Source organism: Hyla sarda, chromosome 6 (assembly GCF_029499605.1).
Source record: "Hyla sarda isolate aHylSar1 chromosome 6, aHylSar1.hap1, whole genome shotgun sequence".
Taxonomy (NCBI): Eukaryota; Metazoa; Chordata; class Amphibia; order Anura; family Hylidae; genus Hyla; species Hyla sarda.
Genome location: NC_079194.1, coordinates 65,780,556 through 65,800,536, shown reverse-complemented (window position 1 = coordinate 65,800,536; position 19,981 = coordinate 65,780,556). Strand labels below are relative to the sequence as shown.

Sequence of the window (19,981 nt, the reverse complement as noted above, 5' to 3'; positions counted from 1 at the left end):
AATGTCATGTATCGAGAGTCGGAATATTTACGAGTTCCAAACAATAGCTCCCTATGGATTGAACTCCGAAATGGAAATATTTGGTTTTCTCACCTAACCCATATTAATTTTATCATCATTTTATCTACTTTTATCTTGTGACCTTTTTATGCATTTTAGTCTTTATTTTAATTTTTACTTTTTAATTTTTAATTTTCAATTTTAATTTTAATTTTATTTTTATCTTTATTTTTTTATATTTATTTTTATATATATATTTTTTTTTATTTATTTATTTTTATTTTTAATTTTATTTTTATATTTATTTTTATATTTACCGGTATTTTTATTTTTTATTTTTTTCTATCTATTTTATTTTATTTTATCTCTATATTTTATCTCTATACTAATTACCATCTCCATTTTTTACATTATATTTATATTTTACATTTTATGCTATATACATAACCTGTACCTATTTATACTTAGCTATACATATCAATCTAGCTTCACCCAATTTAAATTCTTATCACACATAATAGCAGCCATTCAGATGCATTATGATGCTTATAGATTTAATGCATACTTCTGACATATTTTCACACATAATACATACTCATATTTATCTATATTATCTATTCAATAATCCAATCCACCTACACTCAATACTATTATCAGATATATCCTTCTTGCACTGATTTTCACATATCCATTCAAATATTTCTAATGCATCTTTATAATTCCACATAAATCTATTATCATCCGATATTATAACCAACTCATTCATTCCCTATACAACCTCAGTTACTCATTCACACCTAAAGCGCATCCAGAATACAGGTATTTTTACCCATTGACACATTCCATTCCATGTTTTACACTTCCCATGGCCATCTATGTCCAAAGAATCCAACCAGGTATTTTCACCCACCCAATTTGACTGCCAAATTCTAGCTATTTATAGCTCTGGATAAGTGGGAGACTCCATTGATCACTGAAGAAGGTCCCAGGCGGACCGAAACGCGTTTGATCCAGCTCAACAGCACATTGACATTACCCTCAGTCTCAAACAAAGTACCGGGCACACCGCGGACATCAGCTAGGACATCACCGCCACCACCGCTGCATGCACCATCGTCGTCTATTGCTCCACGTCTACAACTCTGAGCACTTACCCGATCTCTGACAGAGTGGTAACCTGACCTGGACGATCGGACTGCTGCAAGGCAAACCCGGCTGTCACCATTAGGTAATCACCGCAGAAGAAGGAGAGGACTGCCATATCCTCCAGCACAGGGTAAGAGGTACGCTGTACCGACGGGACTTTATTCCATCTTCATGGCCGCCGTGTCGTGTATTTGTTTTGCCGCATAGCCGCTGTGCTGTGTCGTTAGACGGCCGCCGAGCCGTTCACCATCTACTGTACTACCTCCAAGTCTTTACACCAGCCTGTCCGGCACTACTAATGAGGAACTTTCATCTTGTTAAATAGGAGTGGGCAAAGAACTGTGGTACTCCAGCACCTGCAAGTGCACTGCAGGCGCTCCCACCACCCAACTTTCACTTTCCACCTGTTCCGCATACTTCTTGAGACTGTTTGAAATAATTTTTTATGCTATATTTTTCTTCTACTTTTTATGAAAACTACATTAAGCGCTGTAGGTTAGTGCTAGGATCCAGCACTTGCATTATAGTGTTATGTTTATGTTAATAAATTGTATCTAATAAAACTGTTATACTTTGGACATGGTCAGCACATGAGTTATTGTAACACACGTAAATTTATATATCCCTTTGGTTCATTTGCTACATTACATTAACACCAACACCGTTTCTATTCACACCCGGACATCATTCTACTGTCACTTACACCACACAATACCACAACTACATTTATTACTCACTATTCTTTACCATTCATTACAGCTATATTTACTACATATTCTTTTCTATTATCATTTAATAACACACTCATTTTATTATACATTTTATTTTATTTTATTGCATCTTATTTTTATATATAGTCCTTGAGAACCAGCCAAATTTTCAGATTTGTAAATTACTTCTATTAAAAAATCTTAATCCTTTCAGTACTTATGAGATTCTGAAGTTAAGTTTGTTCTTTTCTGTCTAAGTGCTCTCTGATGACACGTGTCTCGGGAACCGCCCAGTTTAGAAGTGAATTCCCATAGCAAACCTCATCTAAACTGGGCTGTTCCCGAGACACTTGTCATCAGAGAGCACTTAACTTCAGAAGCTCAACCAGAAGCTCATAAGTACTGAAAGGATTAAGATTTTTTTAATAGAAGTCATTTATAAATCTGTTTAACTTTCTGGAGCCAGTTGATATATATAAAAAAAGTTTTTTTCCTGGATAACCCCTTTAAGGACACAGCCCATTTTAACCTCAAGGACCAGGTCAATTTTATTTTTGCATTTTCATTTTTTCCTCCTCGCCTTCTAAAATCCATAACTCTTTTATATTTTCATCTACAGACCCATATGATGGCTTAATTAACATTCACCCCGCAATACCACAACTACATTTATTACTCACTATTCTTTACCATTCATTACAGCTATATTTACTACATATTCTTTTCTATTATCATTTAATAACACACTCATTTTATTATACATTTTATTTTATTTTATTGCATCTTATCATTTTTATATAGTCCTTGAGAACCAGCCAAATTTACAGCTTTTTATCATTTTCTCCAGTGGTTAGAGGATACCATTCTAGGCTAATTTCTCGGACAATACACTGTGAGATAGATACAGTACCCCCGCCTATTGTTATTTGAAATTTACAAATCTGTTTAACTTTCTGGAGCCAGTTGATATGGAAAAAAAAAGTTTTTTCCTGGATAACCCCTTTAAGGGGTTAAAGATACAACACATGTAAATAGTACATTTCACAATGTACATTAGAAATATAATAAACATTTAATAAAGTGCTCAAACATATTAACTATAGAAACCAGTCTTTTAATGGGCCCAACACCTGTGTCGCAGGTCTGCACGAGGAAGTCCGCAGCCCACAGGACAGCCTTTCGTGCTGGGACACCACAGCTGGATTTGCCTAGAGGAGTGTTTCTCAAGCGTAGTCCTCAAGTCCCCCCAACAGGTCATGTTTTCTGGCCACAGTTGACATGTTATAGTCGGTGCGTCAGGCATCACCACAGTTATATCACCTGTGAAAGACAAAGGAAATCCTGAAAACATGACCTGTTGGGGGGGGGGGGGGGGGTCTTGAGGACCGTGCCTGAGAAACACTGGACTAGGGCCTGTGCCTAGGGTGGCAGTGTGGAGGGGGCAGCAATTAAATGAGTTAAAACAAATAATAGATACTTTTGATATGGCTGCTGCCACATTGCTGTGGTATGAAGAACAAAAAATCTATTTCCCTCTTTGGTGAAATCCAAATGGGTCAGAACTGCTGTAAAAACATTTTTGCTGCATATTTGCAACAGATTTGCATGAAAAAAATTCAAATGTCTTTGGAATCACCCAAAAAGGGGCATATTCAGTCCAAATGGCCTAGGGCAGCACGAGCTGTGAATACGACCCTGCCAACCATGTGTTTGGATTTGACGTGAACCTTAGTAAATGTATAACTCTGACTTTTTGCAGTATGAAGGGAATAGTAATAGGTGTAAAGTATCAATAGACATAATTCTCCAAAGTGCGGTAAATGCAGAGAGGGAATTATAAACACGACATTCCCTCCATGGTGAATAGATGCTGATGAACAGGGGGGGGAACGTGAGTAAAATTCAGACCAGAAATAAAATGTACAGTACAAATAAAGAGCATTGGTGCGGAAGTCTTGTCGTTTTGAGTAACTGTTTCGTCTGTTTTTTTATACGGCAATTTTTACTATAGCAGAAGGTATTTACAAGCGGCAGACTACTGGATAAACCTCCTCGGTGCTTGCTCTGCCGCTGAGCGTGTTTTGACTTCTGTGTTATTAGTGGGATTTCATTATGCAGGTAATGTTCACGTTTAAGTGGCAATTTCACACTGCTACAGACAAAAGACAATCTAAAAATACTGGATGATTTTCAGAATTTCATTACGTTTTGCTTTTGCTTTTTATTCTTCAAATGGTTAATCCTAATAGGCTTCAAATAAAACATTGGTAAACAAGATATTATACAAGTGGCTAAATCCTATTCCAAGAGGCGGGATACAGTAAGTGTTTTTCTCAACCTCAGAAGGCCGCACTTTCGCGCTGACAAACAGAGGTGGTTTCTACAATGTACATAACCTAAACATGCAGACGGAGTTAGGTTAGGGAATCGGCATTAATCCCCTCACTATTTTTCAATGATGGGATTATCAGGTAGGCTCCTACAGTACAGTGTTAGGCTACCCATGGTGCTCAGCTTTAACTACTTTAAAGGGGTTCTCCGGTGCTTAAACATCTTATCCCCTATCCAAAGGATCCCCTAGGGGACCCCCGGGATCATGCACGCGGCACCCCGTTAGTAATCAGTCCCCGGAGCGTGTTCGCTCCGGGACTGATTACCGGCGACTACAGGGCGGGCGGCACGCCTGCGCCGGCGTGTGACGTCACGCTCCGCCCCTCAATGCAAGCCTACGGCTATCACGCCCCCTCCCGTAGGCTTGCATTGAGGGGCGGAGCGTGACGTCACACGCCGCCTGCCCTGTAGTCACCGGTAATCAGTCCCGGAGCGAACACGCTCCGGGGACTGATTACAAACGGGGTGCTGCGTGCATGATCCCGGGGGTCCCCAGCGGGACTCCAGCAATCAGGCATCTTATCCCCTATCCTTTGGATAGGGGATAAGATGTGTAAGCACCGGAGTACCCCTTTAATGTATGCTGAAGTTATAGCACTATGCAAAGTCCATAAAAGATTTATACTTGTAGTGGCACCCACCTCACAAAGATTCTTTAATTTAATTGCCATAGAAAAGAGTGCAGCAGTGTCAGGCAATAACCATTTTGCAGACAAGTCCACTTTTTCCAGCCCCTTATACTTACCGTATATACTCGAGTATAAGCCGAGTTTTTCAGCACGATTTTTCGTGCTGAAAACACCCCCCTCGGCTTATACACGAGTGAACTCTCCGCCTGTCAATCTCTTTCAGTGGTCTTCAATCTGCGGACCTCCAGATGTTGAAAAACTACAACTCCCAGCATGCCCGGACAGCCATCGGCTGTCCGGGCATGCTGGGAGTTGTAGTTTTGAAACATCTGGAGGTCCGCAGGTTGAAGACCACTGCGGCCTTCGTCATCATCCAGACCCCCTTTTAGTTTTCCCCCTCGGTGCCCAGCTCACCCTTCCTTCCCACCGAGGGGGGGGGGGGGTGGTCTGGATGATGACGAAGGCCGCAGTTGTCTTCAACCTACCGATGGCTGTCCGGGCTGCTGGGAGTTGTAGTTTTGCAACATCTGGATGTCCGCAGGTTGAAGACCACTGTATTGACAGGCGGTGATGATGAAGGGGGGGGGGTGGGATGATGACAGGGGGATGATGACAGGGTAATGATGAAGGGGGGGGTTGATGACAGGCGGTGATGATGAAGGGGGGATGATGAAGGGGGACGATGACAGGGTGATGATGACGGGGGGACGATGACGGGGGTCTGGATGATGACATGGGGGGGATGATGTATTTCCCACCATAGGCTTATAGTCGAGTCAATAACTTTTCCTGGGTTTTTGGGGTGAAATTAGGGGCCTTGGCTTATATTCAGGTCGGCTTATACTAGAGTATATATGGTACCTTAACAGGGTTATCTGATAGAAGGATTAAAAAAAGGGGGGGGGGCACAGGTTGTCTGCTATAAAAACCAAAGATATACATTCCTTCTGCCCTCTGCTGCTGCCTCCAGTAACACTGCTCCCAGGCTCCGGTGCTCTCCTCCGGGTGCTGGGCCCGATACATCTATTCCCACAGTGGTATCCCTCCTCAGCCAGTGATTGGCTGAGCAGCAATTGATGTATACGGCCCAGCCCCGGTCCCAGCCATACGTCTCTTCCTGTTGCTGGGGCCCAATATCACATTGCCGCTAAGCTAGTCAATATATGACTATTAAAAAACTAAGCAAGTAAAGCAGAAGCCCCATGCCAAGTCCGGATGTGTTCAATACAAACAAAGAAAGATATGGGGGGGTTCAGCTTTAAGTACCTGTATCAAATATGGCGGGTTGCTACTTAAAGGGGTACTCCGGTGAAAGTTTTTTATTTATTTATTTATTTATTTTAATCAACTGGTGCCAGAAAGTTAAACAGATTTGTAAATGACTTCTATTAAAAAATCGTAATCCTACCAGTACTTATTAGCTGCTGAATACTACAGTGGAAATTCTTTTCCATTTGAAACACAGAGCAGTCTGCTGACATCATGACCACAGTGCTCTCTGCTGACATCTCTGTCCATTTTAGAAACTGCCCAGAGTAAGAGGAAATCCCCCATATCAAACATATGCTGTTCTGGACAGTTCCTAAAATGGACAGAGATGTCAGCAGAGAGCACTGTGCTCGTGATGTCAGCAGAGAGCTCTGTGTTTCAAAAAGAAAAGAATTTCCGCTGTAGTATTCAGCAGCTAATAAGTACAGGAAGGATTAAGATTTTTTAATAGAAGTAATTTACAAATCTGTTTAAAGGAAATCTGTCATCAGAATCACCCGCACTAAACCTGTTACACGGGCTTGTAGTGCGAGTGATCCTGATTAAAACGCTTCTTACCTGGTTAAAAATGGTTCAGCGCTTCTTAAGATATCTATATTTTTAGTTTTCTGTTATTCCCTGGCTTGGGACTCAGTGGGAGGTGTTATCATCTGGGACTCGGCCACATGTCATTATAGCTGGGCGGAGCTGCCGCCTGGCTCATGAATATTCATAAACTTATCCTCGTAGTCTAACTCCTTTTTCTAGGTCTGGTGGGGAGGGCCGCGAGGATAAGTTCATGAATATTCATGAGCCGGGCGGCAGCTCCGCCCAGCTAGAGTGACGTGTGGCCGAGTCCCAGATGATTACACCTCCCACTGAGTCCCAAGCCAGGGAATAACAGAAAACTAAAAAAATAGATATCTGAAGAAGCGCTGAACCATTTTTAACGAGGTAAGGAGCGTTTTCATCAGGATCACCCGCACTACAAGCCTGTGTAACAGGTGATTCTGATGACAGATTTCCTTTAACTTTCTGGTACCAGTTGATTAAAAAAAAATAAAAAAATTTCACCGGAGTACCACTTTAAGGTGTGAATAATGCATGAAACACCAAAAAAGAAAAAAGAACACACCTCAATACAGTAGCACGCCTCTCATAGATAATTTCTTAGACAATCAGGATGTATTAAACGAAAAATGTTTTATTGTACATGAATTGTTCCAAAGATACTCAGGACATTCAATTAAAAACATTTAAAATACCCAAACATATGGGGCAACCCTAAACACTAGAGGGGGAGGGGGGCCTGATGGGCACACCCCCTATAAACACCCACTATCCGGTAGAAATTATCTGTGTATAAAACACTGACACTGTACCAAAATGATGAGAAATAACAAAAAAGCAAAGTTGCAAAGGAGAGTAACCCCCTATGTTCTCACAGAGTTGACACTAGAGATGAGCGAACTTACAGTAAATTCGATTCGTCACGAACTTCTCGGCTCGGCAGTTGATGACTTTTCCTGCATAAATTAGTTCAGCTTTCAGGTGCTCCGGTGGGCTGGAAAAGGTGGATACAGTCCTAGGAGACTCTTTCCTAGGACTGTATCCACCTTTTCCAGCCCACCGGAGCACCGGAAAGCTGAACTCATTTATGCAGGAAAAGTCATCAACTGCCGAGCTGAGAAGTTTGTGACGAATCGAATTTACTGTAAGTTCGCTCATCTCTAGTTGACACAATACATTGTATGTTCACTGGACTGTAGAATATTATCAGTATAATTATACAATATGTTTGGGTATTTTAAATGTTTTTAATTGAATGTCCTGAGTATCTTTGGAACAATTCATGTACAATAAAACATTTTTCATTTAATACATTCTGATTGTCTAAGAAATTATCTATGAGAGGCGTGCTACTGTATTGAGGTGCGTTTTATTTATTTATTTATTTATTTTTTGGGGTGTTTAGGATGTGTTCAAAAACCTAACCTACTTTGACATAAAAAAAACTTATGTTGGACAAAAAAGCTTGGAAAACTACAAGCAATCTTCGGACTATCACAAGTACAGTGGTCCCTCAACATACGTTGGTAATCCGTTCCAAATGGACCATCGTTTGCACGGATCCCTCAACATACGATGGTTTCAACAAAGTATAGGACAGTGGTCTACAACCTGCGGACCTCCAGATGTTGCAAAACTACAATACCCAGCATGCCCGGACAGCCAACGGCTGTCCGGGCATGCTGGGAGTTGTAGTTTTGCAACATCTGGAGGTCCGCAGGTGGAAGACCACTGGTATAGGAAGTTATACTCACGTGTCCCCGCCGCTCCGGACCGTCACCGCTCGTCACCACTGCCCTGGATGTCGCCTTCCATCGCTGTCGCCACGTCCCAGGGGTGTCCCCGACGCTCCAGAAAGGCCTCTGCTTCCCCGGCATCCTCGCTCTCCGTCGCCGCCATCACGTCGCTACGCACACCGCTCCTATTGGATGACGGGACGGCATGCACAGCGACGTGATGACGACGATGGAGAGCGCCGACGATGCAGGGGATCCCGAAGAGGACGCGCCGGAGCCCCGAGGACAGGTAAGTGATAGTGAGCGGACCACACGGGGCACCATAAACGGCTATCCGGTGGCAGCTGAAGCAGTCTGCGCTGCCGGATAGCCGTTTATGCGATGGCCCCGACATACAAAAGCATCATATGTTGATGCTGCCTTCAACATGCGATGGCCTCCGAGAGGTCATTGTATGCTGAAATGATCGTATGTCGGGGCCATCGTAGGTCGGTGGGTCACTGTATTGTGTCTCTCTAGCGCTGGTCACATTAATGGTTTGTCACAGTAAGGAACTGTGCAGAGCAGGAGAGGCTTGCTATGGGGATTTTCTCCAACTCTGGACAATTCCTGACATGGCCAGAGGTGTCAGCAGAGAGCACTGTGGTTAGACAGAAAAAGAACAACGCAACTCTGGAGCACACAGCATCTGATAAGTACTGGAAGGATTAAGATTTTTAAATAGAAGTAATTTACACATCTGTTTAACTTTCTGGCACCAGTTAATAAAAAAAAAAAAACTATGTTTTCTATCGGAGTACCCCTTTAATGTGTAGTTCCTCTGTGATCTCTTTGGTTGTTATGAACCTGCTACCTCATATTGGGCCCAGTGCAACATTAAAGGGGTACTCCGTCCCTAGACATCTTATCCCCTATCCAAAGGATAGGGGATAAGATGTCAGATCTCCAGGGCTCCGCTGCTGGGGACCCCCGAGATCTCGGCTGCAGCATCCCGCTATCATTACTGCACAGAGCAGACTTGCTACGTGCGTAATGACGGGCAATACAGGGGCCGTAGCATCGTTACGTCACGGCTCTGCCCCCTCATGATGTCACGGCCCGCCCCCTTAATGCAAGTCTATGGGAGGGGGGCGTGATGGCCGCCACGCCCCATCCCATAGACTTGTATTGAGGGAGCGGACGTAACGTCACGAGGGGGGCAGAGCCATGACGTAACAATGCTCCGGCCCCTGTATTGCCCGTCATTAGGCGTGGATAGGGGATAAGATGTCTAGGGGCGGAGTACCCCTTTTAGACCTTGACTTAGATCTATAACTCTTTAGCTGAATAAAATGTACTGACTTAACAAAGAGACAGACATAATGCTTTATACAATTACTAGTGGGTAAATGAATTTAAAAATGTACAAATTTTAGATATTACTGGAATAATTCACTGACTGCACCTTTAACCCTGTGCATCCTGTGTAAGTATCTGATTAAAGGCGTTATCCAGGGAAAAACTTTATATATATATCAATTGGCTCCAGAAAGTTAAACAGATTTGTAAATTACTTCTATTAAAAAATCTTAATCCTTTCAGTACTTATGGGCTGCTGAGGTTGAGTTGTTCTTTTCTGTCTAAATGCTTTCTGATGACACCTATCTTTGAAGCTCTCCAGAGTAGATGCAAATCCCCATAGCAAATCTCTTCTACTCTATGCAGTTCCCTAGACAAGCAGAGATGTCAGCAGAGAGCACTGTTGCCAGACAGAAAAGAACAACTTAACTTCAGCAGCTGATAATTATTGGAAGGATTAAGATTTTTTAATAGAAGTAATTTACTAATCTGTTTAACTTTGTGGAGTAAGTTGACATTAAAAAAAAAAAAAAGTTTTTTTCCTGGATAACCCCTTTAATAACTTGTCTCCGAATAGCGCATCAGCCAGCAAGGATGGGAACTGGAGCATCTCCAAAATAGATCCAAAGCAATCTCCGATTCTGGCCGAGAGCCTAAAATTGCTAGTGCATTCTATTATTTAAGTCCATTTTATACATTAAAAAGCAGATTGTAGCTAACGTGTGGCATTTTGGAGGCCTTTCCAATAGAAAGTTGCCGGGCAGTAGAATCAGCTTTGTTATGCGCATAATTCGGCACACATTTGTCCAGCGTGACTGTGATGGCTCATTAGGTGCTGTGTATTAGCACTGAATGAATTATGGATGAATAAAACTCTTTTATGATGTTTGTGCATATTAACTGATATTTAAAAAAAAAAATTTTACTTAAAAAATATTACTTAGAACTGCAAATATTTCACAAATATGACACAAGCATACTTATATGTGGATTAAAAGACAGAAGACTAGTAAAGCACACATAGGCCCTGATTTACTAAGAATGGAGTGTGGTTTTTAATTTTAAGGTTTCCCTACATTTTGCACTTTCCCTACACTTTTTTTTTTTTTTTTTTTTTTTTTTTTTTACACATGTTCTGATCTGTTGGGTTTTCCTCAGCTCAAATCCACCACATTTTCTGAGGAAACATTAGTAAATATGTTTGGATTTTTGTAAAACTGTTGTGAGCATGCCTCTTTTTGCTAACCACACCCCCTTCCTGATGGTCATGCCCCTTTTTTGGGTTCTCTCAGTAAAATGGAGAGTCGGGCAATATGCCAGCATCTGGCGCACAACCTGACAAAACATGTTGGGTTTGCAAAAGTAAATGAGGACCAAAATCACATCAGAATAATACAATGGAGTGTGACCATTTAGGCTACATTCACACTACGGTATTTCCGTCCGGAGAGATTCTACACTGATATGCCAAGTGCAGCAGGCGCCAACCAAATCCATTAGCACAAGGACCACACAGACCTGTCTGCCATCACATTGATGGCAATGCATTCTGTACAGAATTCCGGAAAAATTTACATGTTCATTCTTTTAGCGGTTTCGGAATCTGGAATTTCTGCTGCGGAAATTCTGTAGTGTGAATTGGTCCACAGAAACCCATTCACACTGATGATAGAATCAAACAGCAGAATTTAAGAGCAGAATTGTGAACGTAGCCTCTCACATTCACTATCTCTGCCGCAACTGATGAACTCATGCATAATGTCATGAAAGGGGGCAGCAGGGAGTTAGTGAGCCCTAACTGTCCCTGAAACTGCTGACCATGCCTGTTGCCTATCCACACAATGTGACGGATCGACAACCACAAAGACAGTCCCTATACTGCGCTAAAGTGCATGGGCATCAAGTCAAACAAAACATTACATGGTGGGGAACAAGTCAGGAACATAAAAGGAATGCTACAAAGCAACAAACAGATAATACAAGGCAGGATATAGCAAACTAAAACAGGTCAGAATAACAAGAGCACAATTCACACTAGACAAAAAGACACCCTCCTCCATAAAAGGAGTGGACAGCAATAATAACTCCAAATTGACTCCTTTCTAGAGGCACACCCAACAGTGTGGAATGGATACCAGCAAGGGAGGAAACAAATAAAAATACATGAAACACAGACTCCAACATACTCCTAGATAGATGGAATAGCACAAAGCTCAGAACAGGATTCTATCCTCGGAGATCCAGGATCCAACAAGGTCAAGCAGGACTGATACAAAGGCATAATGTGAACACAGACTAAGATTCACAAACCCAGGCGAAACAGAATACAATCTGAACACAGGTCTAAACAAGTAACACTAAATATATGCAAGAATACTAAAACCTGACAAGGTACTAAACAAAGCAGGATAAAATCCAGATATCAAAAACATAGACAGGACAGATAACCATGGTCAAACTCAGGATTAGTGTTGCTCACGAATATTCGCAATTCGAATATTATTCGCGAATATCGCATATTCGCGAATTCGCGAATTTCGCGAATATAGCGCTATATATTCGTAATTACGAATATTCGTTTTTTTTTTTTAGTTTTTTTTTTTTAGTTTTTTTTTTTTTTTCACAGTACACATCACAGTGATCACCCCTCTCTGCTTCCAGCTTGTGTGGTGTAAAGAAGGCTCTAATACTACTGTGTGAGACTGGCATGCGAAAATTTGTATATGCGAAAATTAGCATATGCGCATTTTCGCATATGCGAATTTTTGCATGTGCTAATTTTGTATATGCTAATATCCACATATGTTAATTTTCGCATACGCGAATTTTCGCATGTGCGAAAATAAAACGAGAATATAACGAATATGCGAATATTCGCGAATATATGACGAATATTCGTCCATATATTCGCGAATATTCGCGAATTCGAATATGGCCTATGCCGCTCAACACTACTCAGGATACATGTGCTCAGCCAGAAAAAGGTGCATAAAGAACCATGGTAAGAAAAACATGTGACGTTACCAGCCCAAAGCAGCACCTGAAGAGGCCTTATATACCCTCCCAGTGCTGAAGGGATAGAAACATTAACTCTCACATTACCAGAGAGAAGTTAACACAGAAACTGTTCCGACATAAACTGCATGTCTGTACAGGCCCCAAAAGAGAAAATACCAAAAGACAAATAAACGGACATTACAAATAAGGATTTTATTTTACTTTATGATAGAGATGATAGCATTACATACATTTTATATGTAGAAATAACCTTTTGATTCCTCCTTGGCAGTTGGTATTGTGAAAACTTCACGCGGAGTGAAGCTGAGAATGTCCTCATGAGCAAGACAGTAGGATATTTCATCATCCGCGCCAGTCAAACATCTAAAGGGGAATTTTCCATCTCAGTCAGGTATGTTTCTGTTATGTCTTGATCAAACTGTTTTTTTAAGGAACATATAACTTTAGGGCTGGAATCACACATGTGGTTTTTGTTGCAGTTTTTTTTAGCCAAAGCCAGAAGCAGATTGAATAGGAAATATGATGGGAGGACTTGGGTTTTCTGGGTTCACATTATGGAATTTTCAAGTGGAGAAACTCTGCTCCGAAACTCCAGTCTCATATTGCTTTTAATGGGATTCTGCTGCACCATACACACTGCTCCATAGATTGAGTTCATTCTTTCCACTAGGATATACATTACCGTCTATGTAGGCAACACATATCTGAGCTGTCCTAGAGCCAACTGATCAGTTCATTCTTTTTGAAGATGCACTCAAAAAAATGTTGTTGTCTATGGGGATGGCAATGCAGTCTGCACAGTCCTAGCTAAGACTGTGCTGTGTTAACCCAGCCTAAGTTATTATTTAGGCTAGGTTTTCACATAGGTTTTAGCTGGTGTTTTTTTTTTTTTTTTTTTTTTTTTGCCACTACAGTTTTAAAAACCAGAGGTGTATTCAAAAGGAATGGGAAATATAAAGTAATGATTTATAATTCTACTCCTGTTGGGTCCACTTCTGAAAAAACGCCAGAAAAAAAAAACCTGTGTAAATCAGTGGAACATTCCACTGACAGCAGAGTGCCAGCAGAACAGGACTGCTTGGAAATGCACCTCATAGACGGCAATGCATTTCCTTTTTGCAGAATCCGGAAGCGGACATTCAGAAGCGTGAATGGGATTGCGGAATCCCATAGAAGGCTATGGGCTTTAATTTGAGGCGAAATTCCGCAAGCAGAAATTCTGCCGTGTGAATAGACCCTAAGCAGTAACTCAATTTGTGCAAATATTGGGGGGAATTTTCTGCAGTAGATGCAATGTATATCTGCACATACAGTATGTGGTGTGCAGAAGTGATATCAGGTGATTTGTGCTTTTTTACATCTTCATCAGCTTATGATGAGGGGAAGTTTCTTGCAGACTGTGTAAATGCCCGGTACAATTCCCACATTAGTATGTATACATTTTTGCAAATTAGAAAAAAGAAAAAGCTAAAAAAATAAAAAAAATAAATTAAGGCTGAATTAAGACTGAGGATTTTGCTAGTGTCATTCTGTTTAGAAATTACGCTCTGGAATTCCGTTGCAGCAGAATCACATTGCTGTCATTGGGATTCCGCTGCACCATGCACACTACAGGGTTTCTGCTGCTAAAATTCTTCCTCTGAATATGCAGATTATTGTGATTATCATCATTTTACAAGCCACGGTGTGCGCTGATCATGTGTTCATAGTAATCTGGCCCATGGACGGTCATCACTTAGATACTTTATGATTTATTAGGGTTATTCAATTTGTCCATGAAAAAGTATTTACTGTCAGTGTTTTTATTTTTTTATTAATTGCCCAGAAAAAATAATCATTTAGGCAGGGAACCCTTGTTACAATATCCCCAACCCACTGGGGAGCGAATAACCTCTGCTCATGTGAACAGGACCACTGCAGATCCCTACACAGAAAAGTAGCTGGTAATGTCGCTGTGTAGGGAAAAAAATTAGAGGGGAAAGAGTGGAAAATGCCATGACCTCCGTCAGGTTTACAGCGACGACTAACAAATAACCTATCGAACTTAAAGACCACTCAAAAACAGACCATATATAAAAATAGGTAATCTTTATTATGAAAATAATACAAAAAAATAAGTTAAAAACAAAAGGCATGGACACAGAAAAAGGTGGGGACTGGGGAAAGGAGGGGTACAGAATCAAATATGATAATGGCTATATAGCACTAATAAGCATTCATGGCCAGCAGTACAAAAGAAAAATAATAATACAGTAGTCACACACAGATGTATATGGCAGGACTAGGTAGAAATATAGATAAGTGCAATCATGCAAAATGCAAGGGAAGTGCGCTGTGACAAATAAATACATATGAGTACATAGGAATGGTCTCTTAAACCAGTGACAAGCACAATGAGAGATAGCAAATAGCTAGGGACAAAGCCCCCAGGGCGAAACACGTTGGAGGTGTGGTGGGTGACTGGGGAACAGGGGGGTCTCTGTATATCTGTTTACTAGCCGGTCTTGGACAGCATATTCTGGTTCCCAGCTATTTGCTATCTCTCATTGGCCGCCGACCACCCATATGGTAAGGTTGGGGGATGAGCTGCTGCAAGCTGGATTTGCCCGCAGGGCTAACGGGTTCAGGAGCCAGCATTCAGCGGTCATGGTGGGGGTTAGGCTGTGTTTGGTGTACGTACCTCTACTGCCCTGGCTCTGTGGGTTGGTGAGAAGGTGTAGGTGCTTCGCATCGGGCTGTGGCGGTTGCTGTGGCTTCTGTCATTGCCGTCGCGGCGGGTATCACGTGATCTGGCCAAATCTCACTTCCGCTGGAGACGTAGTGCTCCGGCTTGAATTGGTGGAAGGTGCTGTAGGTGTATTAACTAGGCAGACTGTGGTAAGTGCAGCAAGTGAACATGTGCTACATAAAAGGGGTACTCTGGTGCTTAGACATCTTATCCCCTATCCAAAGGATAGGGGATAAGATGCCTGATCGCGGGAGTCCTGCCGCTGGGGACCCTGTGATCTTGCACGCGGCAGCCCGTTTGTAATCAGTCCCCGGAGCGTGCTCGCTCCGGGACTGATTACCGGCGACTACAGGGCGGGCGGCGTGTGACGTCACGCCCCGCCCCTGTGTGATGTCACGCTCCGCCCCTCAATGCAAGCCTATGGGAGGGGGCATGACAGCTATCACGCCCCCTCCCGTAGGCTTGCATGGAGGGGCGGAGCGTGACATCACACGGGGGCGGGACGTCACACGCCGCCCGCCCTGTAGTCGCCGGTAATCAGTCCCGGAGCGAACGTGCTCCGGGGACTGATTACAAACGGGGTGCAGCGTGCAAGATCACGGGGGTCCCCAGCAGCGGGACTCCCGCGATCAGGCATCTTATAAGATGTCTAAGCACCGGAGTACCCCTTTAAAGGAGTTGGGGACGTTTATTACGTTATTTATCAGTTGCCCCGTTCACTGCTATTAGCTCATGTTTATAACGTATATTAGTTAGGTGTGTGCTAGGAATAGTGAGCAAGCTTTTTAACGGAAGGTTGATGACACGGATATAGATTCATTTATAGAAATGCATAGGCCACTTAACTTTACCCATGGGGACACTTATTATCTGGGGTATAGTGTTCCTGTAATGCATACTTATGCTGCTGCAGAACCTCTTTTCTTAGTAGTGTGGTCCTGCCTGTCCGTAAATGAGTCTCTTTTATAGCTTTATTCAGGCTTTAGTACCGTCATACCATGCATACAGTCATGGCTTATACTGTGCTTATGTTTGTAGCATTCATTTTATACACTCCTTCAGAATATTGATGCATAAGTTCATAGCTTTTATTTTTCTTGCATATGTTCATAGAATTATCAAGTACATGTGCATAGTGCATATAAAAAAAAGAGTGTATGCTCATAGCTTTTATACTGCACATACGCTCATAGGCCCTCATTTTCTAACATCCAACCGACTCTTTTTCTCGGTTATTGCGCCAAAATTTTTGTTGCAACGTCTGTGCGACCATTTATACGACCAAATTTTAGTTGCACAACCGACACTTTAGAAAACACTGTTTTTTTTCCACTTTGAAATGGGCGTGTTTTATGCAAAAATGGGCGTTTTACCAACAAAAAAAACAAAAAATACTCAGAGTACTTCCAAAATCACTCGAGACAAAGTGTGAGTTTGCCTCACACAATAACCGACAGCCAAGAGGCCGAGTGAAATTCCAAAAATGGAGCGATTTCTAACAAGGGACTGTTTGCCATCGTGTTTTGTGTGAAAGTAACTTGTTTTATAGCCGGAAAACATTTTGTACAGTTCAACACTTTTAGGCTAAGTTTCCACTTTTTTTTCTGGCAGTTTTTGGATATCTGCCACTGCAGTTTTTGAGCCAAAGTCAGAAGTGGATCCATAAAGGAGGAGAAGTGTAAGTCCTTCCTTTATATGTCCTATTCCTTTTGAATACACTTCTGACTTTGGCTCAAAAACTGCAGTGGCAGATATCCAAAAACTGCCAGAAAAAAACCAAGTGGAAACTTAGCCTTATGAATAAAATAAAGAATGCTTTTGTGATAGTTAATGTTTATATATTTTTTTTCCTTTTAAACACATTTGCAATATTAGGTTTAAATGAATTTAACACCCAAGCTGATAAACAAGGATAATTGTTGTAATGTTTGAAAAATGATAACACATGAATACTTTTGATTCATGAAAATTTTTTAAACAAACAAGTCTAAACCATATTGACTCACACAACTAATTTCTTTAGCTATATATAATTCGGACATTTCCACATGTGGCGATACCACATATGTTTATTTTTATTTACAGTTTTTTTTTTATGGTAAAAGAAGGGTGATTCATACTTTTATTAGGGAAGGGGTTAAATGATCTATATTCACTTTTTTTTTTTTTGCAGTGTTATAGCTCCCATATGGGGCTATAACACTGCACACACTGATCTTTTACATTGATCACTGGTTTCTCATAAGAAACCACTGATCGATGATTCTGCCGCTTGACTGCTCATGCCTTGATCTCAGGCACTGAGCAGTCATTCGGCGATCGGACAGCATGGAGGCAGGTAGGGATCCTCCGGCTGTCATGTAAGCTGTTCGGGATGCCGCGTTTTCGCCGCGGCGATCCCGAACAGCTCTCTGAGCTAACCGGCATGGTTTTACTTTCACTTTAGATGTGGCGTTCAACTTGTATCATTTATATTGTACATACGCTTGTAGTTACCATTCATTCATAACATTTGCTGTACATTGATTTTATTGTACTTTATAGCATTTTACTTTATATAGCTGTTGTACTGCACACAAGTTTTAGCATTCATATCTTACATACATAGCTTTATTACCATTCATACTGTACATACGGTCACAGCGCCTTTACTGTATATGCAATAGTTTAAGCATTGTTAGCATGCATACGTTAGTAGTGTTTATTCATGCTTGGTCCCCAGCTATCATTCTGTTCATTCGGGTATAGCCTTCAGCATGTATGTTCATTGCGTTCCTACGTGCCTAGCATTGACACATGTATATGTTCGTAATGGTGCATATATTTATTCATAGTTTTATTATTTGCAATAGTTAGTGCATCTATTTAGTACATATGGTAAAGCAGTTAGTACAATATAGGGTGTGTTCTGTTTCAGGAGGTAGCAGTGTTGGTACATCATTGAATTAATCTGCGAATATGTTCAGTATGTAGTGTATGTTAAAAAAAAAACTAGCTTTACCGTACATACAATTATAATACACGTCACGGCATTCATACGGTGCATACTTGCATAGCAGCTATACCGCTTGATACATATGTAATGGGGGATGCTTTTAGTTATGGTTGCTCACATGTATCTCTCTTTCATAGCTTTTGTCATGTATACGGTCATTGCAATTATACTGTGTTTATGTTCAGGACAGTCTATGCATACAACCAAGCACAATCATGTTAAGGCACATATCATTTTAAAGCACACACATAATGCCTGCTATGCCTGCAGGGCGTTTGCATTGTTTTGTTGACACATATTCAAGCAAACATGTTGACATATAGGAAGTTGTTATCCTGTCATGCCTGCCATGTTGTCAGGGGTGCTCTGCAGTGTTATTGTTCTGTCACTTCTTAGAGCAATAGCTTTGTGAGAGATATGTGGTGGTATACCAGTTATGTCTGCCTCCTTTACAGGCACCATGGTTGTGCCAAGACCTGTCACGTCTACAGGCACGATGGTTATGCCATGACCTGTCACGTCTACTGGCACGATGGTTGCACAGAGACCTGTCACGTCTACAGGCACATTGGTTCGCTAAGACCTGTCATGTATACAGGCTCGCAATGTCAGAAGTTTGGATATGACTGACAATACAGTCTAAGTCTTCAGGTAAGGTCACAGGAGATATGGCCTGCAAGGTCATTGTCCCCAAAGGTCTGTCAGGTCTGCATTTATCTGACAGTTTATTTTGTCTCTTAAATAATAGGGACATGGGTAGCACTATGGTATGCCTGACGAGCATCTGTCGGTGTCCCCTTTTGTAATGCTGTCACAGGTAGTGTATCAGTTAGGATGTCAGCCTGTTCCTGTTTTCAGTATCAAGTCATTCTCTCAGAGTGGGCGAAACTACCACAGCTTGTCAGGTTTAGGCACAGCCTCGAGTGGTTGCTAGTTAGCACACCTCTGACCACTTTGCTAAGTTTAAGGTTTTCTTACAGGTATGTATGCAACGTTGCAGATTCAAGCACATGTAAAGCCGTGAGCACAATTAAAATACTGGTCTCTTATGGGGCAGCTGTGTTTTGGGGCCCTATTGACTGCTACCCTGTGTGACTGCTACCTCTGCTACCTCTATAGCTACACCCCTTCCTTCATGAAACTATTGGTATAGGCTTGTAGGTCAAGCGATGCTGTTGACAATGGGATTTACCATTTGCTGATCTGTGTGTGTCTTCTTTCCTCTGTTATTCCTCTTTTTCATATTATGCAAATGAAGTAGCTTGGTCTACGGGAATGTTCACCAGCCTCTAGTGTATCATGACATCTGGCCTGGATCATGATAGCAAACACCTTCCCCTTTGCTGATCCTCCTACACTCCTTCTTATTGCCTGTCAGCTACAATTGGCAATGCCCAGCCACGGCCATAGGTGATATGAATGGAAACGGGCTGTACGTCACAGTGCACTTGAGGCATGGGAAGCCTATAGGT

The 19,981-nt window shown here is 41.7% G+C and overlaps 1 protein-coding gene across 9 annotated transcripts in view; it reads left to right on the top strand.

Annotated features, from left to right (window-relative positions):
* GRAP2 (GRB2 related adaptor protein 2) overlaps positions 1–19,981 on the top strand; it is a 253,216-nt gene that overhangs the window by 195,671 nt on the left and 37,564 nt on the right. For all 9 annotated transcript variants that reach the window (XM_056524019.1, XM_056524016.1, XM_056524023.1 and 6 more), the window contains one exon: positions 13,058–13,177. In XM_056524019.1, coding sequence (XP_056379994.1) covers positions 13,058–13,177 — 120 coding nt within the window. The remainder of the gene's footprint in view (positions 1–13,057; positions 13,178–19,981) is intronic.